We start from the raw sequence: 20985 nt of genomic DNA on the forward strand, positions 1-20985 counted from the left end.
CTGTAGCTCCAGAGGGAGGATGTCCCTGGGGCAAGTTGGAACAGAAATGTATACAAATGTAGGGCTATAGGTTCCAGAACTCTTTATGTGTTAGAATTTATAAGCCCTGGTGAATGCCTGGATTTCTGAGGGGTTAGGGAAGGCAAAGATGATTCCCATTCTTCTTTAAAAAGATTAATATTTTCCATCAAAGTGTGTCCTGTTCTTTTGGTTGTACTAACAGGAACCATGAAGAGATTTATGTAACTGCTTCTTACTTAAATTAATGATTAACTTTTGTTGAGCAACTATTTTGAGCCAGGCATGGGATATTTCATTTAGTCCTCATAAATTTCCATGAGGTAAGTGCTATTATCAGTCCACCTTCAGATGAAGAAAATAAGCTAAATAATTTGCCTAAAGTCACACAGGTCAAAAGTGGAAAAGCCTGTGCATGACCCAGCCTTCTCTACCTCTCTCTCTCTCTCTGTCTCAATACCTCACATTACTATGATGACTTCTGTTAGCAAAACTGAAAGAGAACCCAATAAAATTAGAAAAATATTTTAAACCTAAAGCAAGTTTGCCCATTGGAAGATGGGTAGTTCATTCAAAAGAATGTTAAAGGACCAATATCTTAGAAATTGTCAATTAATGTAAGTAGGGCAGAACTTTATAATTACATATCAGTTTTTGTTTTTTCTTCTTTTTGAAGTGTGACTGAAATTGCCAATTTTTAAAGTGTTATTCCTTTAAGCCAAATCCTTCCCATTCCATATTTTTTCTAACAGACAAATTTGAAGCTGGGAAGGAAATTTGAAGGAGGAAGTCACTGCTGTTTTTAAGCTCTGAGAATTTTCCCAAGTATAATTCAGTTTGTAAATTGCTTTCTTAAATTAGACTGTTTTAAAAAATTTTCCTGATGTAATAAAATGGTGTATTTTATATGTTATTTAATAGGATTGAATCTACTTACCTCAAGGATGTACTACAGTCCAAAAGGACTAGTTTTCTTCATAAAAAGTTATAAGAGTTGTATGTTGTGGATTCTGAAACATGTACAAGAAGAATAGCTGTATGATTGGAATATGGTTTCCAACTTTTCTACAGTGAAAAGTAGTTTAATAATTTAAAAATCACTTTCAAACAATTGTTATTGTTTCAAACAACCTTGGCTCATCTACAAACTAGGTAACATATTTCAGTTTGTGGGGCTCTGTTTTGAAGAAATTGTTGAGTAATCAGTCTGTTTTTACATATTTCCCTAATTAGAGGCTAATCTATTTTTAAGGGGAAACATCAAATGCATTTTGGAAGCTGCTATCATATGAGGGAGCAACAAAGAGGTGAAAATGCTAAAAAGTGTGAAACCGAGCACTTTTCATCCTCTACATGATTGTGGGCATATGATTACTAGGACAGTGCTTACAAGGTGAAGAGTGGGTGCATTCACAGTGTTCACATTCTCTCTTTACACCTCTTTGAAGTTAGTAAAATTCACAGTGTTGCACACTTAATGAAGACCCTACTGTCTGCTGGTTACTGGCTTACTCAACCAGTATGACTGATCACTTCTTTTGCTTCAAGAACAATGCTAGGTGCCGGGAACACAGTGATGAGCAAAAAATTCAGGGTGTGCCCACAAAGTGCTCACAGACAGATTTATGTCCATTCTCATTAATCCCACAAAAATCTTACAAAATGGCCATTAAGATTCAGACAGATTAAGTGCCTTGCTCATGACTCCAGAGTTGGATTTGGATCCCCCATTCCCACCCCTACTGCACTACCTAATACTGGTTCCTATGGGTTTAGTGACACATCACCAGGAATTCATTGTGAGATCCCTAAATGTCCACACTTGTAGAGTCTGAATCACAAGGGGATGAAGCCTGTTTCTAGGGCCTAGATAAAACCTTTGGGGCATCTACACAGAGTTGTCAAGTCCTCTTTCCCACGTCCCTACAAGCCTGAATTTTTAAAATGTATAGATGCGTATTAAAATTATAATTTCCTATATTTTCTGATTGTGAAATGGTAGATAAATTGATCAACGTTTAACCTTTCTCTTTTTGGGGGGTTAAGGTGCCCCTGCTGTGTTTCCCTAAGCACACTCTTAGTCGGCCACTGATGACCCAGCACCAGTCCTGCCCAGATTTAGCAGCTTATGCTTACAAGGTTTCCTTCAGATATTGAGGCCCTTCTGCTTTGCCTCTGTATGTTTTTATCATCAACTCATGTGATTGGATATTATGACAAGGAAGCAACTAAGATCCTTCATTCTTTTAATCTGATTCCTATATTCAGTGTAAGAATCATTTCATCTTTCTTTCTTTTGTTCATTCATTTCACTTTTATTGAGTGCCTGCCATCTGTTTAGCAATTTGCCAGATATAAGATATAAATGAAAATGCAATTCTTACTCTCTAGCATCTCAGAGTTTAGACAGGCAGGTAGAGAGGATACTAAAAAAAATATTTTTTAAAAAATGTAAGAGACATGAAAAGTGTATATAAGAGTGCTATGGAAAGGAGGAGGGAAAACCAATCCAGCCCTGGGGATTGCTGGGGGCATTGGGAGAGGGAGACTCTTCTGGAGAGGAAATGATGTCTTCTTAAAACCCACTGTTAGTGGGAATGTAAATTGATACATCCACTATGGAGAACAGTATGGAAGTTCCTTAAAAAACTAAAACTAGAACTACCATATGACCCAGCAATCCCACTACTGGGCATATACCCTGAGAAAAACATAATTCCAAAAGAGACATGTACCACAATGTTCACTGCAGCAGTATTTACAATACCCAGAACATGGTAACAACCTAAATGTCCATTGACAGATGAATGGATAAAGAAGAAGTGGCACATATATACAGCGGAATATTACTCATCCATAAAAAGAAACAAAACTGAACTATTTGTAGTGAGGTAGATGGACCTAGAGTCTGTCATACAGAGTTAAGTAAGTCAGAAAGAGTTAAAAAACACCATATGCTAACACACAAAATAAGGTTCCGAAGAACCTAAGGGCAGGACAGGAATAAAAATTCAGTCGTAGAGAATGGACTTGAGGACACGGGGAGGGGGAAGGGTAAGCTGGGACAAAGTGAGAGAGTAGCATTGACATATATACACTACCAAACGTAAAATAGGTAGCTAGTGGGAAGCAGCTGAATCACACAGGGAGATCAACTCCGTGGTTCTTTGTGACCACCTAGAGGGGTGGGTGAGGGAGGGTGGGAGGGGGATGCAAGAGGGAGGGAATATGGGGATATATGTATACATATAGCTGATTCACTTTGTTATACAGCAGAAACTAACACAACACTGTTATACTCCAATTATACTCCAATAACGGTGTTAAAAAAGAAAAACCCATTAAGTAATGAACAGGCCAGTTAAGGAAAACTGTATTCTAGGCAGAGAATGCCAAAGCAACAGCCCAGGAGCATAGGATAATGGCTATTTTTTGGCCCAATGGCACTTACTACTCTCAAGTCCTAATTTTGTGATCTACAGTTACATAAATGGTCATGCAGAATAGGTGCTAATGGGGAGCTGTGCCATCCTCTGTCTTCTCTCAGCATTTGCTGCAAGCCTCTGGTGATACTCTTGTCTCACTGTATTAAAGTTATCTATTAAAATAGTGTCTCTTTAAGTCACACATGTTCTGCAAAAGCGAGGACCAGTCTTTTTCATCATTTCCTCAGCTATGCGTGTCAGTTGGTGGCATGAAGCAGACACTTAACAGATATCCAAATAGAATTAATTTTTCTAACAAATTTTTTCCCCAATGACTTACCAAACCGTTCTCTTTAACAAGAAAAATTTAGATTGAACTTATCAGAGTTAAAGCATCAAAAACTAACTCTCACTAACTTTTCAGAGTTTTCTAACTAATTTTCCATGGTGTAGCTACCACAAAAAATGGAGGTTCCTGCAAAAATTAAAAATAGAACTACCATATGATCTAGCCATCCGACTTCTGGGTGTATATCCAAAGAAATGAAAACAGGATCTTGAAGAGATACTTTCATCCACATGTCCATTGCAGCATTATTCACAATAGCCAAGATATGGAAACAGCCTAAGTGTCCACTGATGGAAGAATGAATAAAGAAGATGTGGTTTATATATATAATTTAATATTATTCAGCCATGAGAAAGAAGGAAATCCTGCTGCTTGTGACAATATAAATGGACCTTGAGGGCATTATGCTGAGTGAAATAAGCCAAACAGAGAAAGACAAATATTCTGTATTTTGGATGGATACCAAGTCACTCAGAAAGTTGATAGGAAGGCTGGAGATTAAGCTTGGAGGACAAGACTGCTGAAATCACAGCCAAAGATCCCCTATTATCCCAGTTAACTTGTCTTCAGGGGCTCCATTGGCTTTGTGGCCACTTGACACTACGCTGCTTTTGCTCACTGATACTGTTTCCTTTCATGTACCTTGATACAGATTTAAAGTCCCAAGTGATACATCCTAGATCTCAGACTCTGCTCCAGCTGCCAGCGGAAAGGGAGAGGGACCATCTTCCCTCCTTGGAAAAGGTGAGTCCTGCCCCTGAACAAGATCCATACCATGGAACAGGTGCCTAGATGAGGACGACGGTTTGATCTTAGGCTGCCAAAGCAACAAAAATGTCCACCAATCTAACTGAAAGGTTTCTGAGTCATCGTTCCAAAGGATGGCCTTCTGTAAAATTTTTAAAATATAAATAAGATAGATTCCTGGCTGTCTGAAATGGTTTAGATAATAGTTCCTCCATGAAGCAGAGACAGACTGAAATACAATACATCCTCACATGGCTATCATCTCCTGAAATGCTAGAAATACCTTTGTGTCAAAGTCTTATTAGAAGCCCAAGAGCTGGAATTTAAAATGACATTCTTCTCCACCCACTCCGCCCCGCCAACCCCCCAACCATGATTTTGCTACAAGAAGTTGGTCAGAAGATGCATTTCCTCTCTCAAGTTGGTTGTCTTTTGTTTGTGACTGATACTATACACAGTGAAGCATCTGTGTTTCACAAAAATAATGTGTGAAAACAGTTTTCAAAAATGCACACTGTGTGTATAAAAAGAAAACCAAAAGTATGGTTACAACTTTGTAGTGCCTATTGAATTTGTCGGTGAATGGAAATCTAATTGCTATCCATTTCTACTGAAGCCTTCTATGAACATTACATTTCCATTAAATAGAGAACTCAGGTATAGCAATATGGTGTTCATGTTGAAATAGTAAAAATCATTACTGACTAGTTGTTTAAAAATTTACTTCCTCTTGACAAATGGTTAGAGGAAATAACAGAAAATATCATTCATGTCAGCAAAGGTAAAAGGAACATATTTTCTGAAATGTTACAAATAGCTCCCTGGTTTTGAATGATGACTACAAATTATTCTCCTATTCTTCATTTATAATCACAGAAACTCTTCTTCAACACCTGCTGTTATTACCATGGGATTGGCATAAAAATATTATCACTTGCAGGGCTGAATTTAAGGACTGAGGGACCCACAGCTTGGGTTAGAGGGATCAGACCTAAACTGCACTTGTTGCAGAAAAATCTATTCAACACTCCATCCAACGGCAAGAACAAATAATATTGTATATTTGTCAAAAGAAAGGAGCAGTTCAGATAATGAGATTTACAGTTAATAAGCTAAAATCACAAAATGATGTTAGATTAATATTTCTAAAGTACAGCTCTAATCAATATCTGCCCTTAGTCTAAAGTCTTTCACGTCTCTATCTAATTAAGTCTAGAGTTCTGGACTTCAAATGTCTTCAAGCCTGTCTTCTGAAATGTTATTCTGTCCTGTATGTATAGTGCAGATCAGTTCAGTGGTTCTTAATCTTGGCTGTACATCATAATCACCTGGGAAGCTTTTCTTTTTCAAACACTGATGCCCAGGTGCAGCTGCGTGCTAATTGAATATGAACCTGGAGATGAAGCTCAGGCATCAATTTGTTTTTTCTGTTTTTTTTTTAAGGCTCCTTATTTTTGTTATCTATTGTCACAAAACAAACCCATACCAAGACTTATTTGTATAAAACAGTAACCATTTTATTATGCTCCTGAATTCTGTGGGTTAAGAATTTAGATAAGGCATGGCACTGATGGTGTGTCTCTGCTCTACGATATTTGAGATCCTGGCTGAGACAACAAAAATGGCTAGGTGTGTCTCAAACAGCTATGTGCTGGAATCATCTAGAGGCTTCTTTATTCACTTTTCTGCCACTTAGGCTGAGATGACTCAAAGGCTGAGTTCAGATAGTACTGTCAGTCAGGGTGTCTACTCTGCTCCTCCATACTGCTTGGGCTTCCTCAAAGCATGGTGGCTCAAGGTAGTTGGATTTCCTATAGGAATCCCAGGACTCCAGGAGCAAATATTCCACTGAAAACGGTGGGATTGTGATGCTTTTTATATACCTAGACTCAGAAAGCATAGCATCACTTTTGCTGCATTTTATTCATTGAAGCAGTCACAATCCTTCAGATTCAAGGGGAGGGGACTCACGTCTCTACAGGAAAAGTGTCAATGAAATTGTGGCCATAACAAAAGTTGCCATACACCCCCTGGTAATTCCAATGTACAGCCAAAGTTGAGAAGAGCTGGATCCATTTCTTGCAAATACTGATCTACAGAGCAGGGCTGGGACTTGGGTGAGGCGAATGAGATACCTAGGGTGCAAAGGCAGTCACTCTCAGGATCATGCAAGTGCAGGGTAACACCTCCTTACATTTTGTGTCCAAGGCCATTTATCGGTCTCACACTAGTCTTGCCCCTGCTACAGAGCACCAGTGTATGAATCATGGGTGAAAGAAGGACTTAGATTCTTGGGTCTCATACTTTGATATTCTGATTCAGGAAGCCTGTGATGTAGACTGGGATTCTGTATGTTTTCAGAGATTCCAGTAGACTAATTACAGATTTCCATGTACTTTCCTGGGTGTAATGCCTTTGCTCATGCTGTTCCCTCTACCTGGAATGACCTTTCCTTCTATTTCTATCAACTATAGAATATCTACCAATTTTTAAGATCTAAGATCAGGAGTATTTCAAATACTACCTCTTTTATCGGGCCTCTCTTGGTCCCATAAGCTAAATTATAAACTGTTCCCCCTAAGAAACCCGTAGCACTTTTTTATATGCCTTAAGGAACTCACATTTTGTCCTGGTAGTTTGTGAACTTGTCTTATAGAAAAAACATGTTCTCTTTTCTTGGAGGCCAAACGGAGATCTGGATCCACCCCATCAATTCTCACAGGCAGAGTCTTGTTTGAAAAAAAGTGCTATTTTCTTTGACTCATCTTACTCTGAGACAGTTCAACTTTGTAACCCACACAGCAACTGGTATGTACTGTGCACATTTTAGAAGCACAGTGGATATCTATCCTGATGGAAGGTGAGATTACCATTTTTGCAGACCTCAAATGTTGAATAATTGCCCTCGTTTACATTCTTAAGCATAGATAGGTATTGCATCCTTTATTGTGACTTCACCTTTGGAAAACTTGCTTGAACATTACCTGACAATCTTTTCCCCATAGAGAACTTTTTTTTTTTTTGATGCTCACTGTATGCAGAGTCCATACCCTTGACCATGGCACTACCACATTTAAGCCACAGAACCCTTTGAGGTAAGCACTGCTATTGTGATTCATTTTCCTGATGAGGAAAACCGAGACTAAATGATTTAGTAACTTGCTAGATCACAAAATGACAAATTAACCAGGGCAGGTTCTGAACCTGGGCATCCAAGATTCCAAAAATGTGTGATTTTATCCTCACACTAATCCAGCCCCTCTTTGGTTGGTGGTATCCATTTACCGGTCTTTAGGGAGGGTAGGAAAGACAGGTGCACTTGTTCAAAAGCAAAGTTGGCAAAACCTCTTGGAATCTCTCTTAACTCATACGATTTCTACCCGGGGTGAGCTTAGGGGCGTCCTTACTTTGTGCTCTTGCTTCTCAAGACACCTTTCCATCTGTTCCCCCTCTCTGTCTGGGCTACCTCCTTTCTCGCTGCATGTGGGACTGTTATGGAGTGGGCAGATACCTCAGTATTACATTCAGCCAAGGCCGATGGCGGTGCAGGAAGCGGGGGACGGTCATAGTCCACTCCCCCACAAAGTGGAGCAGCGCTTTGCTACGTGCAGGGATGAGACTGATCCAGTCGCTACAGCCAAGAGAAGTGGGGGAGGCGCGAGTCAGAGCGCGTGGGAGCGCTGGGGGACAGAGGTAAGGAGGGGGAGAGCGAGCCAGAGATAGACAGGAGTGAGGCTCGCCGGGAAGCGAACACCAGCTCCGGATCCCGAGCCCAGCAGCAGGCGGGGCAGAGACGGCAGTGCGGCATCCTTTGCCTGAGTCTGTGCAGCCGCCGAGCTCCACTCCCGCTCCCGGCCATCAGGGCTCCCAAGAATGGAGGATTCCCGGGAGACGTCGCCGTCCTCCAACAACTCCTCGGAAGAGCTCAGCTCTGAGCTGCAGCTGTCAAAGGGCATGTCGATCTTCCTCGAAGTAAGTACAGAGGGAAGGTGTTAGATCAGTGCCCCTCCCCGCCCCCACCCACCGCCATCGTCTTTTTTCTTACTCGGGAGGAGGGGTGTCGGCCCAGGAGCTGATCAGCCAGTGTTTTGCCCCCAGAACACCGGAGAGAACTACCTTCTACTTCGCTTCCCTCTCTCCCTGGTAAACCACCCAGTTAAATGCTGGAGAAATGACCACCACTCAACTTGTAAAAACGGCTGTCCCAGACCTAAAACCTGGGGCTTAACAACCCTTAATAAATTCCCAAAGTTAAATTTCTCAACAGCCTGGATTCCAATAGGGACTATGTTTGTAAATACAACAGTCTCCATAGGGGTGGGGGGAGTTGTCCCAACTCATCTCTAATGTGCTCTGTTTGCAGCACCCACCTCACAGATTCTCTGTGGTGACCAAGGGAATCGGTAGAAGTGGCAATGCCTCACCTCCTCCTCCAGCCCCCTAGAAAACACTTTGAAAACATATTTGTTTTTCATTTTTACCAGCGGTGGCCAAGATCTCTTTCATAATGATCCTTTTTTCACTGCCATATCCTATTTTTCCATTTTCCTGCTCTGTTATTGGCCTTCTGTACCTCTCCAAGTTGTAATTACTGTCATTATCTTCATCAGTTCAAGCATTTAGCTGTTCTTCTTTTGGACCTCTCCCTGGCTTCAGTATTGATTCTCTTCCTCCATTTCTCTGCTGTTGATGATCAGTTTTGTTCATTCTTTATTTCCCTTTCTCTGATATTTTTCTGCCTTCATGCTATGGTTTCTATCTCTATAGCAGTTTTATTTCTTATTTGTTTCTCGATTTTGCTTTACTCTCCTTCCTGCTGGTCTCTATATTTCTCACCCTTTTGTTCAGCTCTTTTCTCTGCCTTTAGGTTTTGTGGTTTTCCTATCCCTCAGTTTCCTGCGGGGCACCCAGCTCTCTCAGCATCTCAGTTGTCACATTCATGCTGTCCCCTGAGGTAGTTTCTGGCTCAGTGGGGACAATTCTGGCATGATAAAAGATGGGCAAAGGGCATTGAAGAGTGATTCGTGCTCTTTCCTGTAACCTTCTCTGAGTTATCATTTCTTATTAAAATCAAGGTGAGGGGACCAGAGGCCAAATACATTTATTTATTTGTGGAGCAATGAAAATATGAGGAAACCAAATTATTAGTATCATGATGGTGAAGCAGAAATGATGAATATAAGGGAGAGGAGGCAAGGAGCCCTCCCAAGTTTATTTTGAATGGATTAGCTTGAATTTTTTAATTGGGAGAGAAACCCCTATCATAATTAAACCTAGTGTAAGGCAAAAATATAGATAAGGTTCAACTTTGTTTCCTAGCAGCCTTCTCTTCTCATCACCATGCAGCTGCAATTGGGGATACAGGCATTCTGGGCAGGCCATCTTCTTCCCACCAATACACATGTGGGATTCCAATTTCTTCCACTCAATAGGATTGTTAATACCTCATTCTTAATGAGGTATTAACAATACTAATGAGCACTCATCTCTGCTTAGTTTGAGTCAATCAGATGATGTTATTGGTGCTAATGGTTAAACTGGCTGATATTATTCCTTTTAAGTCTTGCCATTCAAGGCAAAAAAGCCTCTGAGGAACTAAGCAGGTAGAAGGAGGAGGCACACGGCACACCAGAGAAGGAAATCCTCAGGGACAGAGAGTCAGGACCCCTGAAAATCATCTCAGTTATAAGTTTGATGGCTAAACTTCCATGAAGTTGATTCAGAGAGAGAAAGAGGGGCTTCCATTCATTCTGAGCTGATCTTCAGCCTGTCCCCAAAGGATAACAAGTGCTTCCCTAAGACTTTTTTATTTTTCTGGAAAAAAGTGTATTTAATTTATTTAATTATTTATTTATTTATTTATTTATTTTTCTTCCAGTTTTATTGAGATATAATTGACTTACAACACTATATAAGTTTAAGGTGTACAGCATAATGTACACCTTAATATATCCATAATGTGCACTTACGTACATCATGAAATGATTACCTCAATAAGTTTAGTGAACATCCATCATCTCGTATAAATACAAAATTTTAAAAATAGAAAGAAATTTTTCCTTGTGATGAAAACTCTTAGGATTTACTCTTTTAACAACTTTCACATATAACATGCAGTGTTGTTGATTATATTTATCATGTTGTTCATCATATTCCTAGTACTTATGTATCTTATAACTGGAAATTTGTACCTTTTGACCACCTCCTCCAATTTCTTCTCCTCCACCCCTGCCTCTGGTGACCACAAATGTGACCTCTTTTTCTATGAATTTGTTTGTTTGTCTGTTTTTTAATATAGTTGACTTATACCACTATGTTAGTTCCTATTTAACAACACAGTGAGCTGACATTTCCATACATTTCAAAATGATCACCATGATAAGTCTAGTTAAGATCTGTCATACAAAGATATTACATAGTTATTGACTATTTCCCCACATTGTAGATTTCATACCTGTGACTCATTTATTTTGCAACTGAACGTTTGTACCTCTTAAACTCCCTTAGTTATTTTTCTTTCCCCCACCCCTCTCTCCTCTGTCAATCACCTTTTTGTTCTCTGTATCTATAACTGTTTCTCTCTTGTTATGCTTGATCATTTGTTTTGTTTTATAGATTCTACATATAAGTGATATCATACAGCATTAATCTTTCTCTGCCTGACATATTTCACTTAGCATAATACCCTCTAGGTCCACCCACTTGTCACAAATGGCAAGATTTCATTCTTTTTTTTATGGCATATATTTTTATATTGCATATATATACCACTTCTTCTTTATCTATTCATCTATTAATGGCCACTTAGGTTGGTTCCACATGTTGGCTATTGTAAATAATGCTGCAATGAACATAAGGGGGCATATATCTTTTCTAATTACTGTTTTCTTTTTCTTCAGATAAATACACAGGAGTAGAATTTCTGGATCATACGATAGTTCTATTTTTAATTTTTTGAGGAATCTTCATACTGTTTTCCATAGTGGCTGCACCAATTTACATTGTCACCAATAATGTATGAGGGTTCCCTTTTCTCCACATCCTCTCCAATACTTGTATTTGTTGTCTTTTTTGATAATAGCCATCCTAACAGGTGTGAGGTGATATTTCATGGTGGTATTGATTTGCATTTCCCTGATGATGAGTGATGTTGAGCATCTTTCCATGTGCCTGTTGATCATCTATATGTCTTCCTCAGAAAAACGTCTATTAAGATCTCCTGCCCAGTTTTTAATTGGGTAATTGGTTTTTTGGTGTTGAGTTGTACAACTTCCTTGTATATTTTGCATATTAACCCCTTATCAGATATGTCATTTGCAAATATCTTATCCCATTCAGTAGATGGAGTTTTTGTTTTGTCGATAGTTTCCTTCACAGTGCAAAAGCTTTTAAGCGTGTAGTACCATTTGTTTACTTTTGCTTTTGTTTCCCTTTACTGAGTAGACATATTCAAAAAAAATTACTAATAGTGATGTTAAAGTGTGTACTGCCTATATTATCTTCTAGAATTTATATAGTTTCAGTCTTACATTTAAGCCTTTAATTAATTTTGAATTTATTTTTGTGCATGGTATGAAAGAATAGTCCAGTTTGATTCTTTTGTATGTAGCTGTTCAGTTTTCTCAACACTATTTTTTTTTATTTTTTTGGCCGCACCATGCAGCTTGTGGGATCTTATTTCCCTGACCAGGGATCAAACCCGGGCCCCAGAAGTGAAAGAACTGAGTCTTAACCACTAGACCACCAGAGAATTCCCTGCAACACCATTTATTGAATAGGCTTTTCCTCATATTTATTCTTGCCTCCTTTGTGGTAGATTAATTGGCCATATAAGTGTGGATTTATTTCTAGACTCTATTCTGTTCCATTGATCTATATGTTTGTTTTTGTGCCAGTACAATACTGTTTTGATTACTGTGCCTTTGCAATATAGTTTAAAATCAGGAAGCATGATACCTCCAGCTCTGTTCTTTCTCAAGATTGTTTTGGTTATTTGTGGTCTTTTATGTTTCCATACAAATTTTAGAATTATTTTTTCTAGTTCCGTGAATGCCATTGGTATTTTGATAGGGATTACACTGAATCTGTAGATTACCTTTGGTTTTAACAATATTAATTGTTAATATTGTTAATATTAATTGTTAACATTTTAACAATATTAATTTTCTAATCCATAAACATGGTATATCTTTTCATTTGTTTATGTTGTCCTCAATTTCTTTTATCAGTGTTTTATAGTTTTCTGAGTACAGGTTTCTTACCTCCTTAGGTTTATTCCTAGGTAATTTATTCTTTTTGATGTCATTGTAAATGGGACTGTTTTCTTACCTTCTCTTTTAGATAGTTCACTGTTAGTGTATAGATATGCAACAGATTTCTATATATTAATTTTGTATCCTGGAACTTTGCCAAACCCATAATGAGTTCTAGTAGTTTTTTTGTGATATATTTAGGATTTCCTATATATAATATCATGTCATCTGTGAACAATGACAATTTTACTTCTTCCTTTTTTGTGTCAGCCTGCTGGTGGGCAGGGCCAGGGCCCAGGGTGTCCTGGGGTTGGTGCTAGCCTGCTGGTGCATGGGGTTGGTGGACACTTAGGTCACTTCCATATCTCAGGAATTGTAAATAATGCTTCTATGAACATTGAGCTGCATGTATCTTTTTTAATTAGTGTTTTTGTTTTTTTCAGATATATACCCAGGAGTGGAATTGCTGGGTCATATGGTAGTTCTACTTTTAGTTTTTTGAGAAATCTCCATTACTATTTTCCACAGTGGCTGCAGCAATTAATATTCCCACCAACAGTATACAAGTGTTCCCTTTTCTCCATATCCTTGCTAGTATTTTTTATTTGTGTCCTTTTGCATAATAGCCATTCTGATCGGTGATATCTCATTGTAGTTTTGATTTGCATTTCCTTGATGATTAACAATGTTGAGCATTTTTTCATGTTCCTGTTGGCCATCTGCATTTCCTCTTTGGAATAATGTCTATTCAGCTCTTCTGTCCATTTTTATTTTTTTGTTTTGATGTTGAGTTGTATGAGCTGTTTATATATATTGGTATTAATCTTTTATCAGTCATATCATTTGCAAATATTTTCTCCCAGTGAGTATTGTCTTTGCAATATGGTAAAGGGACATTTTCTTTGGTACTGTGTATAACATAGCTGTGTATTATATTATCCAGATTTTTTTTCTAGCAGTATACAGTATCAGTTAGGGCTAATTTGATTGCTGTTAACAGAAAAAAATAACCCAAACTATTTTAAGATTTTAAAAAATAACAATTTATTGACTCTTGTAATGAAAAGCAGAAATCATCTTTTCAGGATGGCTTGATCAGGGGCTCAGAGAGTGTCATCAAGATCCAGTTTCTCTCAGCCTCTGGATACTCCTTTCTTGAATGTTAGTTATTTCCAGGTTGTATATTATATTAACTTCCTAGGGCTTTTATAATAAAGTACTAAACAAATGGTGGTTTAAACAACAAAATTTACTCTCTCAGTTCTGGATGTTAGAGGGGTGAAATCAAGGTGTGGGTAGGACCATACTCCCTTTGAAGGCTCTAGGGGAGAATCTGTTCCATGCCTGTCTCCTAGCTTCTAGTGGTGACCATCAGTCCTTGGCATTCCTTGGCTTGCAGCTGTATCACTCCAATATCTGCCCCTGTTATCACATAGCCTTCTTCTTTGTGTCTCTGCATCTCTGAATTGCTCTCCTTATAAAGTCACCAACCATTGGATTTAGGGTCCAATCCAGTAAGGTCTTAGTTTGATTACAACAAAGACTGTATTTCCAAACAAGGTCACATTCACAGTTACTAGGGATTAGGACTTCAACATTTGTTTTGGGGCAATACAGTTCAACCCATGACATATACAATTACAACAAAGCAGCTCCTTACCTATATTTTCCTAGGTTCAAAGTCAACAGAAGATAAAGTGTTTCTCTCTTGACAACTCAAGGAAAACCATGGCTTCATTGGCTTTATTGTGTTAATGCCTGAGTAATCACTGTAGCCAGAGGAGTATGACACTCTGTTTACTAGGCTTGAGTACTCTGCTCAACCTTGGAACACATGGTCCAAGACTGGAGGAAAGATTGGTTTCCCAGAAGAAAATTAGAAATCTTTACTAAAGATACTGGATGGTCAAGCAGTTCATATTTATCAAAGACAATTTAAGATAGTCCCAGATAATAAATTAACTCATAAATGTAAGATATACTATAGATGCAAGAGCTCCTATTTATCCACAATTTATTATTTTTGTTCCTGTTTATTCCCTGTGTTATTATATGATTGACTTACATTAAATAGCACATATTTAAAGTGAAAGGTTGATGTATTTTCACATATTTATATATATATGTGAAACTTTTACCACAATCAAGAAAATAAATATATCTACCATCCTAAAAAGTTTCCTCATGCCCTCTTGCAATCCAGCCCTCTCTGCCCTTGCATTCCTACACAACCCTTAATCTGCTTTCTGTTACTATTTGTATTTTCTAGAATTTTATATAAACGGAATAATATATCTTCTTTTGTGTCTAGGTTTTTTACTCAGCATAATTACTTTGAGATCTATCCAAGTTATTGTATGCATCAAGAGCTCATTCCTTTTTATTGCTCAGGAGTATTCATTGTATGGATACACCATGACTTGTTTGTCCATTCACTTGTTTATGGACATTAGGGTATTTTTAATTTTTTACTATTGTAAAGAAATATTTCAACTGGGAAAACTTTATTTTAAATTGGAATTTCTTTCATTTAATAATGGGTAAATTATGTGGGAGTATAATGTTTGCTGCAATACTTACAAAAATGGTGATAAAATATTTCCTTTTTCTTTTCCAGATACTGAGGAGAGCAGACAAAAATGGTAAGAGCAAAAATCTACAGTTTTTACTTATTAATCTCTTACTGTTTAGATCACTTTATATAGAATAATATGGAAGAGAGAAGGGAACACAAGAAATTGACACATAAAATGTCAGTTTCTTGTGCCAGTAAGAGTTTAAGGAGAGTTCATGGCTCCAGTTTCGGCGAGTTCATCAGAAGTTGACAGAGGTATCTGCATTTGACAGGAAGATGGAATTTATGCCTTTGAAGTGAGGAGCCATCATACCTGGGCTCTAGCTTTCCCTTTTGTGTTGTGCTTTAAACTAATTTTAAAGTAATAATAGCTTCTATTTGTTGAGTATCTACTGGGGTAAGTGCTTTGCATTCATTGTTTCTTAGAGTTATCAAATATAGATCTGAGACTTGAACTTTAGTCTGTGTGACACCAAAGTCCAGGCTCTCAACATTGAACTTTATAGTGGCCTTGGGGCTAATACACTCTAAGATGGTTACCTGGAAGCATGTATTACAGACTTATCTCTACTCCATGGCTCTTGAGCATAGCTCTCCCAGTCGAATTGTATGCACTGTGAGTGATAATCTATAGAGGCAGACAAGTAGCAGAAACCAGAAGGAAAAATTGTTTTGTCAAAAGAACTAAAGTTGAAATGATGCCTGCACAAAGTCCAATTATAAGCTGTCATAAGCAATATCTTTTGAATCCTTCATTCCACTATAAATTTTGTTCCACAGAATACCAAATCAGAGATTATTGAATTTATTCTGCTGCTGTAGTATAAGTACATAACAGAGCTATACTCTTGACAAGAGTTTCTTGACAAATTTAGGGTTCAAAAAGTCCTTTTCTTGAATCCAGTTCTTATATATGGGGAGAAATTACAGGCAGAATCTAGATCTGACAGACATGTGTTGTAGTCTAGTTTCCCATTAAGCTGCCAGATCAAGGAAAGCTTGACTGGCACTCAACACCTTGCCACACAACAGAAAAGATATAAATCTAAGGAGCAATAAAATAGTGTCCCAAATCCTGATAATATTTAACTGTGCCTACCCAATTAAATGTTTTCTCAAACTATGTTGCAGTCAAAGGGTTTTTTTTTTCACTTGAACCACTTGATTAATTTTTAAGACAGACATAATGATGCTATCATCTTGTCTCCTCATTCTACTCATTGGCCTATGCTTGATATCTAGCTCCAGTGATGCTGAAAGCACAACTGAGTAGTCCATTTGTCTCCATGCTACCTGTCTCTACTTTGACAGCCATTTTCAGCTCAGAAATACCTTGTCTCCCTCTCTACCTAAGATCCTAATTCTCTCGAGGCTACACTTTCTTTTCCTTGGACCCCAATGCTCTGATAGAGGGTCAGTATTACTTTTGTATCTATCACTTTTCTTTCCATTAAAACTTACCTCCTTGGCAGCCCATTATCATAACCTATAATATGGGTTATGCACACAATTTAATGGATTTTAACATAATTTCATATGTTATGCCATGTAGAGTGGTCATTGGCACTGGCAACCCCATGTGGTCCCATTCAGTTCCATGTTTCCTCACCTGTCTCATCCCCCCCATATGATACCTCTACCCTTCTTGTTCCCTTTCCTAGTGCCCAATCCCAACGTAATTGTCAAAGCTACCTGTCCTTCTACTCTTGTTCCCACAATCTTCACCATGCATCCTCCTCTGCAGCCCTCTGAAGCACTTGGGGCTCCACGTGCCACACTTCTGTGGTGTTGTCCCTGCTTTCATCTCCACCTGCTCTGGCCTTTCAACCCTTAGTCAGCTTGAGAACTCTGAGGTATTTCTTACATTCCTGGTCAAAGGCACTTTATCTGGGAAGCACTCATCAACTCCACCAGAGAGAGCCCCACCCTCTCTCTCCATACTTTGGCATGTATTGATTATTGCCCTTTGTGAGGACTAAAATTGTTTGTTGGTGATTCTACTTCTCTAAACCAAACATGCCTTTCTATGGTAAGGAACTTGTCTTATGAGTAGACACTATGCCTAGGCAATACTAGGTGCTCAATGGATATTTGTTTAATGAATTAATAATAATTAAGCACATTCTACTCCATTATCCATCTCCCTTCCCTCTGTCCACTCTTCCCTCTGCCTTTCATCCCACTTTACTCTTCTCCCTCATTCTCAGTGTAAAGTGAGGGGAGGACAGGGTCAGGCAGGTGTGGGTTTAAATCACAGCTATGCCACCTAGTAGCTGTGTGACTTTGGGTAAGTAACAAACTCTGTACCCTCAGCTTTCTCATCTACAAAATAGAGATAATGACATCTACCTATGTCATGGAGTTTTAAATAATAAATGAGATAACATATGAAAATTTCCCAGGACAGTGCATAACATATAGTAAGAATTTATACCTGCTCATTTTTCTGGTATTATTAGGATTAATGTGATCAGTATACTACTGAAAGCCTGAGTTGTTTTTGTGTTGTGGTGCTTTGGAGACACTTGGTGACATTCTAGTCATTTTTATTTCAGTGGAGTTTAGTTGGAAAAGCAGACTATTTACCATACAAGCAGAATTGAAAAACAGGAAAAGGATAGGGATAATCTAATGTAAATGAGAGGATATTAGCATAAAAAATCTTTCTGTACCATGTGCTCATCACATTCTGTATTGGCAAATAAACAGGTGCTACATGTACTTCTCACATGATAGAATACCTTATGGACTGCATAATTGGTGATGGAATAACACAGGGAATAAGGGACTATAAGCAGTATGAGAGATAGCGTGCCACAGTACAGATTTAATTTTGGAATCTATCTCACATGAAAGGGAAGCTTCTGGAGAAATTGGAAAAAAATAATACATGATTAGAGAGATCTTGGTGGGGGGTTGGTTGTTGTTTTTAAATCATAGACTAGGGTCCTAGACATAAAGATAGACCTTAAAATAGTATTGTATAACAGAGACACAAGTGCTTTGATCTAAAGAGCCTAAAATTAAACACAGAAATCAAAACTTACTTCTATGCAGGTCGAATGAAAATGGAAATGATAACATGGGCATTTGTAAAATATACAAAAAGAATTTGTTTAACATTCTCAAAGGGCAAAATAAAAAGGCTCATTGTAATGAATAATATCATCTAATTCCTCTTGTAGATGTGCATTTGCTAAGATCTGCTGCCATCCTTGATCTGCCTTTCTTGGTCAGCAAATAGGCAGGCTGTATGAATGACACTTTTGATCCCAATGTAATGACTGATCTCTTTAAGAGATCATTATAGTTCTCCTCAGTGGCCTTTAGACCACTCCAATAACCTGTACATTGTAAATCTGTGAGGGTAGAGACCATGCCTATTACACATAGCACCAGGCCCACAGTGGTGAGCCAAATGCTGTCACAACATAGGTGCTCAATAAATATTTGTAACTTTATTTGTAAGAAGTGCATTACCAACAATTTGACCTTGAAAACTGAAGAAACTTAATCATATATATCAGTTAATCAAACTAAGCACTGTTATTGTTTATCTGTTGTTTATTAATCAATAGTATTTGTAAAATTTATTGAGGATATATTATGGGCTACACCCTACACTAGATGCTTTGTATATATTGTCTTCAGTTATGAAAAGTCTACAGAATAGCCAGTTTAGATTGGTGGTAAGAACACAGGCTTTAGTTTTATGACTTTGAGCAAGTTACTCAACTTCCCCTTCCTCAGTTTCCTCATCTGTGAAAGAGGGGTAATATTATTTCTCTTATGCCTCTAAAACTCTTAGTCTTGATCTTGCATATAGTAGTAATTGTATAATATTTTTAATATTTCTCCTTTTTTTAGGTGAAGCTCAGAGAGTTTAAATAATTTTTCTGGGTTATATTGTATGTTAACAGCAGAATTTTGAACTCAGGTTTATCTGACTCCAAATTTGGTGATCTTTTCACTTTACTGTATATGGCACATATATATGTACTTCAGTCTACAAATATATAAATATAATTATAACCTGAATTTGCAAAGAGCTTGAATATGATATTCTGATTTCCCAATGCACTAGTTTTCTTGACTTAATGCACTAATTTTCTTGGTAATATGAAAGAATTATGACTCTTTGAATGACCAATCTACTTCAAGAAAATAATGCTGGCATTAAAACCCCTGGTCTAAGAACAGTTGTTGTATATGTGTGTTTAGAAATATTTTGAAGATTTCATTGGATCATTATATAACTAATGTTATTAGATTAAATGAGAATTTCTAAGAGTCTTTTAATTTGGTTACCCAAAGTTTGGTTTATTCAGTTAAAATGTAAGAATATGACCTCAAGTAGAGGGGTGAAACAAAGGTCTGGTAAGTAGGAATATTTTTTTGAAGACAGAAACTTTCAGAGTACCATCGAGAGGCCAGATTCTATGTTTCCTGTGTATTAATAACAAGGCTGTCCTTTGACAAGAGCTACTTAGTCAAGTTTCACTGGCCCCCCCACTGGATGCCACAGTCCCTCTGATCTTCTAATAAGGGATATGAGACACAAATAAAAATGACAAGATTAAGGACTGGGTGCTGTAAAGTAGGATTACTGGCATAAGGCTGATTTTCATTTCGTAATGCCTCACTATTTCTCAAACATTTTGGTGAAAATTAGTGAAACTGAGAATCAGATAGCTTATTACAGAGGAGGGTTCTCAGAGAGCTCTAGATTCATGCTTGCTCTCAGGCATAGGCAAACTTGCAAACTCTTCCTACACATCTGCCAGCTTGAAAGTCAAAGAAAAGTCTAATAAGAATGATTCATTAAACAAACAAGCAAACAAGCATACAAAAAACACCTCATGCCCTAACAATGACCCTACTGGGAGAAGTGATTCATCAAGGAGTTCAATATGTGGGAGCGCACGAGTGAAAGTCCTGACTGTAATGATTTGTTTTAAATTAAAAAAAAAATTTATTGATGTATAGTTGATTGACAGTATCGTTCAGTTATACACACACACATATATATATATATATATATATATATTCTTTTTTTTTTTTTTTTTTTGCGGTATGCAGGCCTCTCACTGTTGTGGCCTCTCCCGTTGCGGAGCACAGGCTCCGGACGTGCAGGCTCAGCGGCGATGGCTCACGGGCCCAGCTGCTCGGCGGCACGTGGGATCCTCCTGGACCGGGGCATGAACCTGTGTCCCCTGCATTGGCAGGCGGACTCCCAACAACTGTGCCACCAGGGAAGCCCTATATATATTCTTTTTCAGATTCTTTTCACATATAGTTTATACATAATACTGTGTATAGTTCCCTGTGCTACATTGTAGATCCTTGTTGGTTATCTGTTTTATACATAGTAGTGTTATGTTAATGCATAGTAGTAAGGTTAATCCCAGCCTCCTAATTTATCCCTCCTCCCACCTATCTTTCCCCTTTGGTAACCATAAATTTGTTTTCTATGTCTGTGAGTCTCTTTCTATTTTGGAATTAAGTTCATTTGTGTCTTTTTTTTCTTTTAGATTCCATATATAAGCAATGTCATATGATATTTGTCTTTGTTTAGCTTACTTCACTTTGTATGATAATTTCTAGGTCTATCCATTTTGC

General features: G+C 37.9%; 1 protein-coding gene across 1 annotated transcript in view; it reads left to right on the plus strand.

Moving 5' to 3' along the window:
* Nucleotides 1-8412: 8412 nt before the first annotated feature.
* The window catches only part of NECAB1 (N-terminal EF-hand calcium binding protein 1), a gene marked incomplete at both ends in the record, with an annotated part of 279877 nt that continues 267304 nt past the window's right edge, over nt 8413-20985 (plus strand). The window contains 2 exons of the mRNA XM_082858688.1: nt 8413-8511; nt 15409-15433. Coding sequence (XP_082714814.1) covers nt 8413-8511; nt 15409-15433 — 124 coding nt within the window. The remainder of the gene's footprint in view (nt 8512-15408; nt 15434-20985) is intronic.

Source organism: Leucopleurus acutus (assembly GCF_964270905.1).
Source record: "Leucopleurus acutus genome assembly, chromosome: 17".
NCBI classification, from domain to species: domain Eukaryota; kingdom Metazoa; phylum Chordata; class Mammalia; order Artiodactyla; family Delphinidae; genus Leucopleurus; species Leucopleurus acutus.